General features: G+C 45.8%; 1 protein-coding gene across 1 annotated transcript; it reads left to right on the forward strand.

Annotated features, from left to right (window-relative positions):
* The first annotated feature begins 881 nt into the window (after positions 1-881).
* cracd (capping protein inhibiting regulator of actin dynamics) lies at positions 882-15,882 on the forward strand. Its single transcript, XM_083766296.1, has 9 exons — positions 882-1,018; positions 2,121-2,253; positions 2,694-2,849; positions 5,399-5,464; positions 6,918-7,136; positions 7,591-9,868; positions 10,868-11,058; positions 12,021-12,183; positions 14,695-15,882. Exons 2-9 carry the CDS (start codon positions 2,212-2,214, stop codon positions 14,844-14,846), a joined length of 3,267 nt encoding a protein of 1,088 aa, XP_083622422.1. The 5' UTR covers positions 882-1,018; positions 2,121-2,211; the 3' UTR covers positions 14,847-15,882.
* Positions 15,883-15,978: the final 96 nt, after the last annotated feature.

Below are 15,978 nucleotides of genomic sequence, written 5' to 3' on the forward strand. Positions count from 1 at the left end.
CAGCAGAGCTGTCATTCTCTCTTCCCTTGCTGTAAACGTGGGTACAGTTAGTGTGAACAGTGGCAGAGCTGTCATTCTCTCTTCCCTTGCTGTAAACGTGGGTACAGTTAGTGTGAACACTGGCAGAGCTGTCATTCTCTCTTCCCTTGCTGTAAACGTGGGTACAGTTAGTGTGAACAGCAGAGCTGTCATTCTCTCTTCCCTTGCTGTAAACGTGGGTACAGTTAGTGTGAACAGCAGAGCTGTCATTCCATCTCCTGTTTCCAGCTCCTTTCATTTGATTAATTTCAATCGATCATGCAGTGGTTGAAAGTAACCAAGTACATTTACTCAAGTACTGTACTACAGTATACACTACAGGTCAATTTACTTTACTTTGCGATATTTAAAAATTCTACTCCAACATCTCAGAGCCAAATTTGCACCCTTTTGTCTACTTCAGCTTGTCTATCTACAAGCTTGCAACTTGTATTTTCGAAATATTAGTACTTTTACTTTGGTACAGTAAGTATCATTTTGATGCCAGTACTTTTGTACTTTTACCCAAGTCAAATACAGTAATTTTACTTGTAGTAACAGAGTGTTTTTCACTTTTTTGTGGTATTGCTACTTCTACTTAAGTAAACATTACTTCTTCCACCACTGCGATCATGTCTCATGATTCACACCGCAAAGCATTGCACATCCATGCAGAAATGTTGTACATACACACTGCACACAGAATACCTCTGATACCCTTCTAGTGTGTTTGGAATGTGAGCTACAGTATGAAGATTGATTATCTGATTGTATGGGAGCTGTGGTTATCACAAATGGATTATATGTGTTTTTGTGTGGTTGGGGCAACAGAGAGGAGGCGACAGGGCAAATTCCAGCCCTTCAAACGTCTGTTTGGGAAGAGGAAGAAGAGGCAAGCGGAGAGGGGCTTCGATGCAGTGGAGCTCAAGGCCTGTTACTCCACCGGAGAGGTGTGCAATGGGGTCGTGTCTGACGACGAGGACACCAACCAGAATTTGAGGTAATCACCACAAGAAATGCACCCTTCTTTATAAAGGACCCCGAGGGGTGGTTCCATGGGGTTCCCAGCTAAATTACTGATAGCCTTTAACTCAAAGGCCTGAGTCACAAATGTTCAAATGGAATCAAATGGACCCTACAGGGGGAAGTGTCCATTTGGTCCCTACCCTGGACACTGCGTGGGGGGGCGTGGGGGTTGTTTATATACTCCACATGACATTACAAGCAAGAACTAATGGATATAACAGTGTTATTCTTAAAGGATCCTTCCCTATGTGCCCTACATTGAGCTGTTCCTACTGTGACTTCTTGTTTTCAGCTCATCTATCACGACAGATTCAGATTTCTCTTTTTTTTTTGCAGACGGGTTGCCAGATTGGTTTTCTGCTGATGCAAAGTACTAAATCGGGCCTTATCAATAATTAATTGTCCATACCTCGCAGAACATTTTGACCTTAATCTCTTTTTAGCTGATCTTATTCCAAGCTGGAGAAGCTAGTTCCCTGCAATCTTTTTTGCATTGGAGACTCGACTTGAGTGAGTTACACATTTTAGTTGGTTGTTTCCTCATGGGAAGAGAAGAGGGAAAGGCTCAGATCATAAAAGGCCTTGTCTGGATCGCAGCCTTTAATTGTCGGATTATACAATGGTGTTGCCTGTGCAGAGATTCTTTCCCTTTCTATTTGTGCAGAAATAATTTACAGAAGGATGCTTCCACACCCTGCTCAGAGTGAATGAATAGGTGGATGTGTTGGAAGAGATTTCTTAAATTGGTGCCAACTGGATTCTTATGTCAAATTGACAACTAATTTGAGAGCATTTAAACATCAGGCAAAGGCATGGCTATTGGAAAATGTTTCTTTGCAAAATAGGTTGAATTTAAGTTTTCTTGTTTTGTTCATACTGTAGGTTAATGTTTCTGTTTTAAATGTAGTCACTGCCCTGTTTTTCTGTTGCTTGTGAGAGGACCACAATGGGAAAAGTCCTGGACTTTTTGTGTTTTATGCTAAACTGCTATTAACCTGATGCTTTGTCAATAGAATAGATTGGTTATTACACTAAGCTAAATCAGCTGTCCTGTCCTGTCATTCGTTCTTCTGCAGGGAGTTGAATCCAATTGGTTCCAGAGCTCTCTCCCACGACAGCATCTTCATCCCAGAGGAGCCGGTGGCGGATCCCTGCCTAGAACAGACCATGTCCCAGGAGAACGTCTCAGATAAAGTCAGGAACCTTCAGGTGAGCTCGCTGTTTAGTTACTCTTCTCAATGTCAGGCCTTTTGCGTGCCTGTAACTCCTGAGAGTATACAAATGGGACCAAATGGACCTTTACGCACTGTGACTCTGAGAGTGTAAATGGGACCAAATGGATGGGACCATTTGGTTCCACGCATTTTATGGTGTAGATTGGGGGTCCCAGAGATAAAAAATGGTGTCATGGTGTCATCTCTGTTATCTCTCTCTCTCTCTCTCGCTAGCCTTTATTGGTTTTACTTGTCAATAGTGTTGCTGAAAGTATGACATATACCACAATACCTACTGTAGCAGAAAAACAAGACAAAACAAAAAGACAACTCAAAATGATGTACTCGATCATTTATTGCAAAATGAAGAAATAAATTATACAAATGACAAACATTACATGATGAAATAACAGTGTTATGTCCATCATCGCACAGAGGCAGATAGCACAGAACATCAAGTTTGGTCAGAAACCTCCGTCTCAGCGTCGGAGTGAGGGAGACGAGGGCAGCTCAGACGAGGAGGAGCTTCCACAGAGTCCTCTGAAGGTGGAGGCCCAGATGGAGGCGGCGCCGGCAGAACCCCAGCTTAAGGTACTGACTAAAGAGCAGAACCCCAGCTTAAGGTACTGACTAAAGAGCAGAACCCCAGCTTAAGGTACTGACTAAAGAGCAGAACCCCATCTTAAGGTACTGACTAAAGAGCAGAACCCCAGCTTAAGGTACTGACTAAAGAGCAGAACCCCAGCTTAAGGTACTGACTAAAGAGCAGAACCCCAGCCTAAGGTACTGACTAAAGAGCAGAACCCCAGCTTAAGGTACTGACTAAAGAGCAGAACCCCAGCTTAAGGTACTGACTAAAGAGCAGAACCCCATTTTAAGGTACTGACTAAAGAGCAGAACCCCAGCCTAAGGTACTGACTAAAGAGCAGAACCACAGCCTAAGGTACTGACTAAAGAGCAGAACCACAGCCTAAGGTACTGACTAAAGAGCAGAACCCCAGCCTAAGGTACTGACTAAAGAGCAGAACCACAGCCTAAGGTACTGACTAAAGAGCAGAACCACAGCCTAAGGTACTGACTAAAGAGTAGAACCCCAGCCTAAGGTACTGACTAAAGAGCAGAACCCCAGCTTAAGGTACTGACTAAAGAGCAGAACCCCATTTTAAGGTACTGACTAAAGAGCAGAACCCCATTTTAAGGTACTGACTAAAGAGCAGAACCCCAGCCTAAGGTACTGACTAAAGAGTAGAACCCCAGCCTAAGGTACTGACTAAAGAGCAGAACCACAGCCTAAAGTACTGACTAAAGAGCAGAACCACAGCCTAAGGTACTGACTAAAGGGCAGAACCACAGCTTAAGGTACTGACTAAAGAGCAGAACCACAGCCTAAGGTACTGACTAAAGGGCAGAACCACAGCCTAAGGTACTGACTAAAGAGCAGAACCCCAGCTTAAGGTACTGACTAAAGAGCAGAACCCCAGCCTAAGGTACTGACTAAAGAGCAGAACCCCAGCCTAAGGTACTGACTAAAGAGCAGAACCCCAGCTTAAGGTACTGACTAAAGAGCAGAACCCCAGCCTAAGGTACTGACTAAAGGGCAGAACCCCAGCCTAAGGTACTGACTAAAGAGCAGAACCCCAGCCTAAGGTACTGACTAAAGAGCAGAACCCCAGCCTAAGGTACTGACTAAAGAGCAGAACCCCAGCTTAAGGTACTGACTAAAGAGCAGAACCCCAGCCTAAGGTACTGACTAAAGGGCAGAACCCCAGCTTAAGGTACTGACTAAAGGGCAGAACCCCAGCCTAAGGTACTGACTAAAGAGCAGAACCCCAGCCTAAGGTACTGACTAAAGAGCAGAACCCCAGCTTAAGGTACTGACTAAAGAGCAGAACCCCAGCCTAAGGTACTGACTAAAGGGCAGAACCACAGCCTAAGGTACTGACTAAAGAGCAGAACCACAGCCTAAGGTACTGACTAAAGAGCAGAGTCCACCAGAGCTCTTGGGAGGCGGGGCACGTGTGTGCCTATGGTGTGTGCCATAATATCTATGGTGTGTGCTAGCAGCAGCCACCACCAGGCTCCGCCAAACTTCTCTCTATGTATTTATAATTAAATTTTACCCCTCTGGGCCTCAACGCAGTTGCGTTGTCTGCGTCACGGTTGTTACACCCCTGCATACAGTACCTACTTCAGCTCTATTTAAACTTTGACTATTTGAAAATAGCCAATCGACAAGCTTGCAGCGTGTTGTTGTGAGTTTGTAGATCTGCTATTTTCTCTATAAGCTCCATGGTAAAAATGTCATGACACCTAAAGGAGTAGTTCACCCACACAATTACTTATTTGAAATGAATTACACACCCCATGAAGCCTTGAATTCATGGAGCTTATTGGAGCCAGTCACTCAAAATTTGAGAGGACCTGTGATGTCATGAGTCATTTTTTATTTTTTTCTATTCATTTGGTCATTAAGGTCCACAGAATGAGAGGTCTGCTCTGCCGGCCAAGGAGTGTTTTTCGTGCAAAACTAATGCTTTAAATGGATTCAGAATCATAAAAACCCCTTAGTTTGACAAGCATGATGAAATTTGGAAAATAATTCCGTATACCGTAGGTGTCTATGGTGTGGTATACAAAAATGGCCGTAACATTTGTTCGTGATGTTTCCGGCAGAGAAGACCTCTCATTCTGTAGTGTAGACCAAGTGAATAGAAAAAACACAAATAAAAGGTATGTCATGACATCACAGATTAATCTCTATTCCTTGAGCTTTTGGGCTTGTGGCTCCTATAAGCCAATAATTGGCCGGCGGACACTGACTAAGTCTCCTATTGACCGATGACCCGGTCATCAAATAGTGAGAGAGTGTAAAAATCAAACCAAAGGGTCCATTTGGTTCCATGAGTACAGTCATGATTTGAGATATTGCGAGATAAAGATTCTATCAAAAGGGGGCTTAATGCCTTTCAAACTGAGAGGTCCTTGAAATGAAAAAGGATTGAGAATCACTGATAAAGATGTTATCCACCTCCTCTGAGAGCAGCGTCTGCTCAGTGCTGTGCTGTGGCAGAATGCCGACGTGGCAGGATGTGGTATGGACACATTATGACTCATGTTGTGTTTGTGTCCACCTCCACCAGGAGGTCCTGGCAGTCCAACCGCCCCCAGGAGCCCAGCAGCATGCCCACGTGACCCAGCAGGCCCAGGTAGGCCTATTAGGCCTAATAGTGTCGGGTGCTTTGTCAGAGTACCCGGTGTTGCAGTGGCGTGCACAGACATTTAGAGGGGCAGGTGCTCACGTGAAAAAAGGGCACCTTGTGGAACTGGCCGGTTGCCTTAATAGTGTGAGATTTATAGATTTTGGGGCATAAATAATAAATTAGAAGCTTTTTTTTAATTAAGAATTGATCAATGTCACCATGGTCCACAAACTGTACACTGTACAAAAATAAATTTAAGGGAAACTTTGACAGAAAAAGATTCGCTCACCGTATAGAAAATAGAAGTAAAACTCCTTGGACTGAGACTTAAGAAAATATTTTTTATTTTATTTTATCATGCTCATAAAGTGCTCTGTGCAATTCAAAAGCAAACGTTTCGGTCCTAAGACCTTTGTCAGTGCTATGATAGCACTGATTAAATAGCAAACGTTTCGGTCCTAAGACCTTCATCAGTGCTATGATAGCACTGATGGTCTTAGGACCGAAACGTTTGCTTTTTAATTGCACTTTGAGCACAGAGCACTTTATGAGCATGATAAAATAAAATAAAAAATATTTTCTTAAGTCTCAGTCCAAGGAGTTTTACTTATATTTTCTATACAGTGAGCGAGTCTTTTTCTGTCAAAGTTTCCCTTGTGTTTTTGAGACCACCGCTACCGTAGTCAAGTTTGGAAGAAAAAAAGGACGAAGAAAGGCGCAACAGTTTTCTCAGTGATTCAAAAATAAATGTGCCATTTTTTTCAAAAGGGCACATTGCTGTCCAGAGGGCAAGGGCAGGTGGTGCTCTAGCACCCCCTAGTGTATATCTGTGCACGCCACTGCGGCGTTGTACCCATCTGTCTGTGTCCCTTTTGTGCCCATATATGGAAATCTCTGTATCCGTCAGTCCTTTTACCACCATTATATGGAGATCTCTCATATCTCCCTTATATTGTCATTATATGGGAAAGTCAATATAAGGTATGCCAATATAACGTAGTTTATCCCAGAACACCAGCAGCGCAATTGCTTCCACACTATGCACAAATAATAATGCCATGTAATGGAGCCAATACACTACATTTCATGCTTTCATATTTACTGTACACTTTGTGTTTGTATGAAACAACATAATACTTATTGTGCAATACTTATTTGTGCTCCTACGGGATATGTGTCACAATCATCGAGTTACACAGCGCATGTGTCTCGACACTAATGAGACGACAGCTGCTGCATCAGAGATTTCCATATTTGGCCATATCAGTCGGATCAACTGTGTAACATACTGTACCCGTGGAAGGACCGCATAGTGGCCTGAACCTCTAGTTTGTTTCCAAAGCCTAAAAGTAAAACGGAAACATAATTTTTATTTATTCGTTCCAATGTTCAATGCCAAAAACACAAGTAAATGGTTAATCACAAGTATCCGTACGACAACTAATCGTCACCCCTATAGGTCCAGACTCCGGGCCAGCAGGTGACGGGGGCACACAGCACTCCGGTCCGGTCGCCCAGGTCCAGGCGAGTTCTTACACTCGACGGCACTATCGAGTCCATCAACCTGGACTCCGTTCCCCTGTCTGCCCCGCGCCTCGACAACACCGCCGCCAAGCACAAACTGTCTTGCAAGCCTAAGAATCAGAGGGTGTCCCGCAAGCACAGGCGCTTTACCCAGGTGAGTCCAGTAAAACTTTGATTGAATCCGGGGCTGTAAAGCTTCCCTACTCACAACTCATTTTCATGCTTCTCAAAGTGAGGATAATATAAATTGAGTTAATATAGTATCCACAATCAGTTTAACTACTAACCCTATATACATGATACATCAGCTATTTCAAAATAAACATTGTATGGAGGTCCTTGGCCCCCATTCAGGGTCACTTGACATGAAAAAGCTTTAGAACCATTGCTGTAAGAAGTAAAAGTGTAGAGCGTATTAATCCCACTGCAGGGTTTGAGCTTCATCCAGCTGATGTCTGCTTAGGTGGGCATATTGAGCTTTCTGGGCACAGTTGGGGGTTAATTATCTCGCTCATGGACACCTCAACAGATAGCTAGGACCGGGACTCGAACCTGGGACCTATACGTTTCCCAGGTGGCAAGTGTAACCTGGATTGTCTTTCTCCTAGGAACTCCAGGAGGTGTCTCTCCCCGGAGTCCTTCAGGAGGAGAAGGAGGCTGAAGAAGGCCAGCAGAGGACAGCCGCCGAGGAGCCTCCCTACGGGTCCCCGGAGACCTCCAAGAAACAGAGACTGCAGGAGGAGGAGAGACGGGAGTCCCGGCGGAGGAGGGAGCAGGAGGAGCACAGACTCCGACGGGAGGAGGAAGAGGAGAGGAGGAGGAGAGCGGAGGAGCTGAGAGCACGTGAACTCCAGGAGGAGAGATGCCGCAAGCAGCAGGAAGAGGAGCGCCTCTGCAAAGAGGAGGAAGAACGGCGACAGAGGGAGGAGGCGGAGAGGATGAGGAGAGAGGAAGAGGAGAGGCTGAGGAGGGAGGAGGACAAGAGGCGGCAAGAGGAGCAGGAGCGTAGACGGAGGGAGGAGGAGGCCAGGAGGAAGCGAGAAGAAGTGGAGGAGAGAAAGCACCTGGAGGAGCAGAGGAGAAAAGAAGAGGAGGAGAGGAAGAGGAGGGAGGAGGAAGAGGAGGAGAGGAGGCGGCTAGAGCTGGAGGAGAAGAGACTGAGAGAAGAGGAGGAGGAGAGACAGAGGAGGATAAAGGAGGAGATGGAGGTGAAGATGAAACTGGAGGCGGAGGAAAGGAGGAAAGTGGAAGAGGAGGAGCAGAAGCCCTCCCAGGAGAGGAAGAGGAGGGCAGAAGAGCTCCGCTGGAGGGAGATGGAGGAGAGGCAGAGACCGTTTTCCTTCAAGGTGTCCTCTGGAGAGAAACAGATCCTGTTCCAGAAGGTCAACCTGACGCCCGTGGCGGCACCCTCTGGACATCACAGCGGGCCCGCAGCCGAACTGATGGAGGGCGTCAAGACCTCCTCTTCTGAAGGAGGAGACGCCCACCTGCCGTCCTCACAGTATGTCCCCCACACAGCCATCTTGGTGACGGGAGCCCAGCTCTGCGGGACGGCCGTCCACATGGACCAGATCAAAGACACGGCCTGCAAGTCTCTGCTGGGCTTGGGAGAAGACAAGAGAGCCATGGGGTCTCCGCTGGCCACGGTCAAGATCTCACCCGACCGCAAGTCCGGCAAGACAAAATCGCTCACCGAGACCTCGCCTGCCACTGACCAGTCCAGCGCTGCCGTCCTGGCAGAATGGGCCAGCATTCGATCGAAGATATTCAAGGGCGCCGAGGAGGGCAAGTATGACGATTACCCGGAATCCGGACGGAACCAGACTCGGCCGAGCAGTGAAGACCTGAACCAGCCTCCCTTCTCCCACACCAACCTGAGGAAGACCATGTCTGCCAACGCCAAGTTCTCCATCACCCCTGCGAAGAAGAAGTTCGGAGACTCGAATCGCAACTCGGAACTGTTGAGTTTGGACGTTAGGGACGGCGGGAAGGACGTGTCCGACGCGTCCGAAGCCCCCTGCAGCTCCCCATCGGCCTCACCGGGCCCGGGCGGTAGGGCTCAGAGCAAAGCGGCTAAAACTGTTCGCATCGCAGAGAGAGGCTCAGAGGAGTGTATGTTTGCCAAAGACCTCCCCTCCTTCCTGGTACCCAGTCCCGGGTCCAAAGCTGAAGCAGCGGAGGTGAAGAACGGGAGCCAGGGGGAGGACTCAGATTACAACGAGGAGGAGGAGGAGGACAGAGGGCCAGAGGGAGGCGAGGACAAGCACTCTCCTTTTGGCATAAAGCTGAGGAGGACCAACTACTCGCTACGCTTTCACAGCGAACAGTCCACAGAGAAAAGGAAGAAACGGTACAGTGCGGGGGACAGCTTTGATGGGGTCCCCTCCCCACTCACGCCCATAGAGCCGGACTCCGACTGCTCCTCTGTGTTTTCAGATAAATCTAGCCCTGTGTCTCCTCATCCAGAGAGTGCAGGCAGCAGGCTCTCGCACGCCGCCTCCCCTGCCGTCCTACGGGCCAAATCGGGCAGGTCTCACAGCGCCGCTGCAATGCACGGCGAGGGCGAGAAAGCGCTTTCCAAACCGGCACTCTACCAAAGACCCACCGTGTCGCCGAAACCCGCCACCCCTCCCCCATCGCCGCTCCCCAAAACGGTGCGAGGGGTCTCCAGTGACGTTACAGCCCAGAGGGTAGGGGGGCCGTCAGAGTCGCCCGGCCTGGATCAGGCAGAACGGGGCGAAGAGTCCTCTTCGGCCGTGGCCCAGCTGCGCAGGAGCAGCCATGTCCAAGCGGATGAGGAGCCCAAGGAGAAGAAGTCCTTCTTCCCCTCGATCAACATCCCCTGGAGAGAGAAGACCGACAGAAAGACAGAGCTCCAACGTAAAGGTCAGTGTCCCTTTATTTAAGTGTGTTGTCATTTTCTGATTTAAAATACATGCAATATGCAAAAACATTTTTTAGATGTTTTTAATTGCATGACTTAATTGTTAAAGGTTCAATTAATAGGGTGTCATATTGAGCTGCACTAAAGCAAATCCCTTTCAGTCACAATTGATATTGCAATAAAGTCTATACGATACTTGAACTGAGCATGTAAAGATTGCCTCTAAATAAATGCTAAAATACTCCAGTAAATGAGCATAATTGAGCATACCATGTGGACAAAATTCAACTCAAAGGAGTTTTAATGTCATATAGGTTAGGCCAAAATGCTTTTCTCAGGATGCCTTTCTGACCTTGCAAAGAGAAATGTCCTAAGGAAAGTGTATACTCTCCAGTGTACACTGACTGAACTGTTTACTAAGCTGTTCCTAAGCTGTGGATCTTTATCAAGGTCAAGGACCTTTGGTGAATGAACACTTCAGGGCACTTCAGGTTCTAGGTCGTAGGACAACTTTTTATGCTACAAACATTATGCAAAGCTCGGCCAATCACAGCGTTAGGTAGGTTACTCCAGAAAAATAATAATAAAGTGTGACAATAATAATAATATAATACATATAACTATAGTCTGGTTGAACCACACTAATAGTACTACTACTACTAATAATAATAACTAGAAAAGTCACAATTTATGAAAGATTGCAAAGTGTGGTTGCCGCAGTCGCTTACATAGGCCCGGTCAATCACAGCGGAAGTTAGATTACTCCGGAATAGTAGACGTAATGAAGATATGTACCAATGCCGGGGTATAACTGGCTCTCGATGGTGACGTAATAAAGCTATGTTTCAGTGTCGGGTGGATTAAAGGTAATATTATTATTATTAGTAGTAGTAGTATACTGTATATAGGCCCTATGTTTTGTTAACTGTGTCATGTCATAATGCAGTAATAGTAGTATTAAGGTAAAGGAACGTGACACGGTCCACATTGTCTCCTTACAGAGAAGCCATCGTTACAGAGTAGGCACTCTCTGGACAGCTCGCGGGCCTCGGAGAAGGAGGTGGGGCCACTGTGGATCACGTTGGCCCTGCAGAAGCAAAAGGGCTTCAGGGAACAGCAGCAGAGCCGTGACGACAGGCGTAGCCAGAGAGAGGCCAAACTGGCAGAGAAACAGTCCCGAGACAAAGACGGTGTACGTATCTTTTATTTCACCTGAGTGAGGAGGAGTTCCTCCACCGTGGTGGACCAAGCTATGCAACCTGGTTCTTCTCCCTGTTTAACCCATTTTGACCTGAGATCAGATTTAAAAAATGTCTTCTACATCCTGACAGTTTTCTGAAAAAGCTATGTTTCTATGTCAGTCGATTTTTCAAAAATAGCAGACCTACAAGCTCGTAGCGCGCCACTCGGTGGCACGCTATGAGCTTGTAGATCTGCTATTTTTCAATAGCTAAAGCATAACATAATGCTAACACCAAAAGGGGTTCCCGCCCAAAATGGGACCAACCTGTATAGTAGTTGCTAGTGCAGTGACAGAGATGGTCCTCCTCACCTGGCTGAGCATGGCCAATTGTGTTTGCTGGTGCATCCGGCTTGGAGGATGTGGAGGATTCACACCAACACTCTCCATTAATTAATTATTCATTCATTGTAATCTACTTTAATGTTTTATTAATCTTTCATTAATCTGATTTAAGAAATCTTATCATTTGACAGCCCTAATATAATATATTTTTTTACTCTTGCAACATTCAGTGCAATGTTGTAACAGACCATGCCTGCCTAGTGCCTACCAGGACACTTAAAGTACATAATACCCAGTTCAGTTAGACACTTTCGTCAGCAATAACCATTTATTGCAATATTGCATTCAAAGTTTGGTGATGTGACTCCTGTGATATTACAGATTATCTGCACAAGCAGGACACAGAATCTGAGATCACAAAGCCCCAATCAGAGCATAATATACAGTTATGCATCAACACAAGGGTTAAAGTTCATATACTGATTAACAATACCGGTAATTAAGATAGGCTACACATCATACAACAAAATCATACATTTAACATAGATGGCACGCCACAGGAGGACAGAGTTTTATAACAGACATTAATTGTGTTATTGTGTGAACATTACTTATATGTATGACTACAGGCTACGCTGGGCAGTCCTACAGACAGCAAAGTGGACAGAAGCCCCAGTCCTTCTAAGCCCCGAACACCAGAGGAGCCCAATAAGAGACCTGACAGTCTCCTGGGGCGCTTTGACCGCAGAGACCCCCTGAAGAAAGCCAACACTCTGCCCAGCTCTGTCACAGGTACGATATGACAATGGTTCTCAAACCTTTTCATGTAAAGGACCCCCAAATTGACACTTATTAGCCTGTGGACACCTATTTGAAAATATATGCCCAGAGCCCCCAAGATTTATACGTCTCTAGCAGGGATCTTCCACCATTTTCATTTCAAGGACCCCCAGTTTTACATGCATTAGGCTACGGAGGTCTTTTTAATGGCATTTCCATCTGTCCATCCATGTGTCTGTAGTCTGTACGTCATTCTGTCTGTGGACAGCTAATCTCCGGCACTTTTTTTGGGGGGGCTTTCGCTATCGATAGAGGGACAGATGAAAGTAGGCTGACAGGAAATGGGAAGAGAGATGGGGGTAGACACGCAGTAAAGGCCGTCGGGATCGGGAGTCGAACCCACGACACAGTGCCAGACTGGATTACCAGCCAAGGTGCCCAGAGAGCTACACTAGCCGCCCGGGCCTCAAATCTCCGGCACCTTTGATCGCAGTGATCAAGTACACAGTGGCCCTTATTTATCAATTGAGTGTAAAAATCTGCCCAAATTTGAGTGTAGGTTTCGTAGTACACCCACGTCGCCACGGCATTTATAAAGTGATCGCAAACACAGTACGACCTTGGAAACCATAGTTACATGACGAAAAAATAAAATAAAAAAAGTTTCCCCCTGCCTTGCTGCCCGCCTTAAATGGAATACGTTTGTAGGCTAGCCTACTATATTAATTTTACCCATTCGTGCGCAGTGCACGGCGAAGGCGATCAGTGAGACTGCGCACTGCTGTGATAAGTGCTGTGGGTGAGTGATGCCGGCATGAGAGGGTGTCGTCAAGGCAGTCATAATCAACGTTTATGGGGTGATTTGATCATTGATGAACGAATCATAAACATATGGATGAAGGCTTGCATGTGTGCTGGTATGTGCTGGCGACGCACGCCGCGGTCCCATGACGTCCTCCCGACTCCCGAAAATGATCTCGCTTTTATCTGAATGATTGTCAAAGCACTTATTTAAATGGTGAATAATTAAGCCCCTTACGCCTTATATAGCCTACAATTGCAAATAGGCAAGCTGTATGCTTGTCATTCTCACTTAATAATAAAGGCGTGCAGTCCATTTATGCCTAAATATTTATATAGGCATCTGATGTCACACTCATGCGATCCCAAATCATCTCACAAGTGCGGTCGCATATAACCAGGCCAGTAAAGCACTGTTTGATTAAGCACAAACTAGTACATTGTAAACATGTTATATTGTTTTCAATTGCGCAATTTTAATTGCTTGTAAAGTTGGAAATCTCTCTTTTTCTTTTTACATGTATATACATACAGTTCTATATTAACATTTTAGGAGTGAATACATATGCTTAGATGCCTGTGACAGCATGTCAGCTGGTCAAACAATGCTGCTCCGCTTGTGTACGACAGAAAATAGCTGAGGACAAAGCCTACGACAGCTCCCGACCTAACGTGATTTTTGTCCTGGCTCACATTCAAGTTCAAGGTTTTGCGGAAATGGTAAATGCCGGTAATTGCGGTAATTTCGGTGTGCACCCATATTTTGGCATACGCCGAGTTGATAAATGAGGGCCAGTATCTCTATAGCCATTAAACGAAACTGGTTGTTCAGATTTTTCATATTCCATCCTGATTGGCTTCCAAAGTTTGCAGGAATGTTCGTTTGGAAAAAAATGACTCAAATCATGAACACAGCGTGCAGTTTTAGTGAAATTTTGCACGCATGTGACATTCCCACTAGGCAGAGGAAGAAATGCCAATGGCAATTTTTGAGATTGTATCTAAATTTCACACAAATCGGTACACATGATCTCTATTAGTCATGTGTTCAAGACGGATCTGTTTCATTTGTCATATTCCATCCTGATTGACTTCTAAAGTTTGTAGGAGTGGCCCGTTTTGAACAAAATGCAAAATGCAAATACAAAACACAAATCATGAACGCAACGTCCGATTGCAGTGAAACTTTGCACGTACTTTCGCACTACATTGAGGAACAACATTGAGGGACAGACCTGGACGATTTTTGAGGGGCGCTAGCCCTTCCTATATACAGCTTGTCCACGCACGTCTCAAATTTGCCATTGACAATGAAAGAAATTAGGTCAAATGTCTGCCAAATATGACTTGCAACACAAACATTAAATGCCATTAACAATGAAGGGAAAATGTACGTCCTATGTAGACGAGCAAATCGGCTAACCAATCACATAAACTCAGTTGTTCATGAGATGATGTATAATGATAAGAGCGCCCCTCACTTCACACAGGTGTGATTTTTCATATTCCATACTGATTGGTGAATTACGAATATTGCTGGCCCACAATAACCTACCTGACCTGGTGGAGACCTGTGCTCCGAGGAGCACTTTTCCTAGTCCATCTCTATTTTTGCAAGTTTTCCATATAATGATGGGGACGCCAGGTTGAAAGTGGTTAAAAGTCATTTTTGTTTGTCATTTAGTTCTGATCTTGACTGACGCTCCTCTTCCTGCGTTTTAGTTGAGATATCGGATTCCACGCCATCACCCAAGGAGGTCTCCAAGCGCTTCCCCTCCACCGATTCACCGCAGGTGTCCACGGAGCCGGCCTGGCTGGCCCTGGCCAAACGCAAGGCCAAAGCCTGGAGCGACTGCCCGCAGATCATCAAGTAACACCCCCCAAACAAACTCCACCCCCCCTGGACTCCCCCCCACCACCACCACCACCACCAACCCCTGGGCTTCTACCCAGACTGCACACTGACCCACACGTGAACACTTTCATCAAACCCCCCCCCCCTTCCCAAATTCCAGATCTGGGATCTGTGGAACAAAGCTCTCGTCCTCCAGCAACCCTGTATCCATACACTGGCTGTCATTATGTACTGTATTATCAAGTTAAAGTGAGCTGCACCTATACACATGTATACATAAGCAAATACTGCAAGCATGCACTTAACTGTATACAAACACATTAAAGCATTACGTCCCAGCAGGACACACATTAAGACGTAACTAAAGGTGAAGGCTGTCGACACCAAAACACGCTGCAGTCAGGGACAGCGGAACCCTTTCAGCCAGCCAATGACGAGGTGCCGTGACTGACCAATTGCAACAGCCAACAGCCCAACCCCCACCCCATTCCTCGCTTTTGTAGCCAATGGCGATCACCGTGGTTGTAAATAGGTCATGCGCGAAAACACAACGCAGTTATGAACATGCATTCAGTGACAGAGAAGAAGATATTTACTAAGCTCTGGGTTTATCTGACAGAGTAGTTTGCAGAGCAGTGTTGGAAAAGGGCTGACAATAACCCGACACCACAAACCACCCTCAAAGGGGCAATTTAGACTTACTTTAGTTGCGTGCCAGTGTCGCGTAACGAAAATAGACTATCTACAAGCTCAAAATACTGCAATGCGTTGAGCTTGTAGATCGGCTATTTGCGCTAGAAAAGCAGGAATCGCAACTTGTCTTCATGAAAGCACCGTGGAAATGTTACAAAACGCCTTCTCTGTTAAGTTCTCTCCTTGGTATTATTTCAAGCGACAGATTTACTACATGTTGTTGAAACAACGGACACTGTATCCCTTCTCTGAGCCTTGTTTGTGTGATGTACAAAACAAAAGCCTTTTTTTTTACTCGTATTCGAAAACCTACTTAATCTAACAACTCTCACTGTGTCCGTGATGACTGTGACAGCTGTCAAAGACGCGTTCATTACAATTTGCCATGATGAAGTTATTAGAATCTTGTTTGTATAAGTCAAACTCTGCGACAAAAAAAAAATCTGTCAAATCACATG

Source organism: Protomyctophum parallelum, assembly GCF_964188405.1.
Source record: "Protomyctophum parallelum genome assembly, chromosome: 6".
Lineage (NCBI taxonomy): Eukaryota > Metazoa > Chordata > Actinopteri > Myctophiformes > Myctophidae > Protomyctophum > Protomyctophum parallelum.

Coding starts and splice junctions, on each gene's coding strand:
- cracd (XM_083766296.1), top strand. CDS start 2,212: ATGTCCCAGGAGAACGTCTCAGATAAAGTCAGGAACCTTCAG. Junction 2,254..2,693: donor ATAAAGTCAGGAACCTTCAG/GTGAGCTCGCTG, acceptor ATCATCGCACAG/AGGCAGATAGCACAGAACAT. Junction 7,137..7,590: donor AGCACAGGCGCTTTACCCAG/GTGAGTCCAGTA, acceptor TCTTTCTCCTAG/GAACTCCAGGAGGTGTCTCT.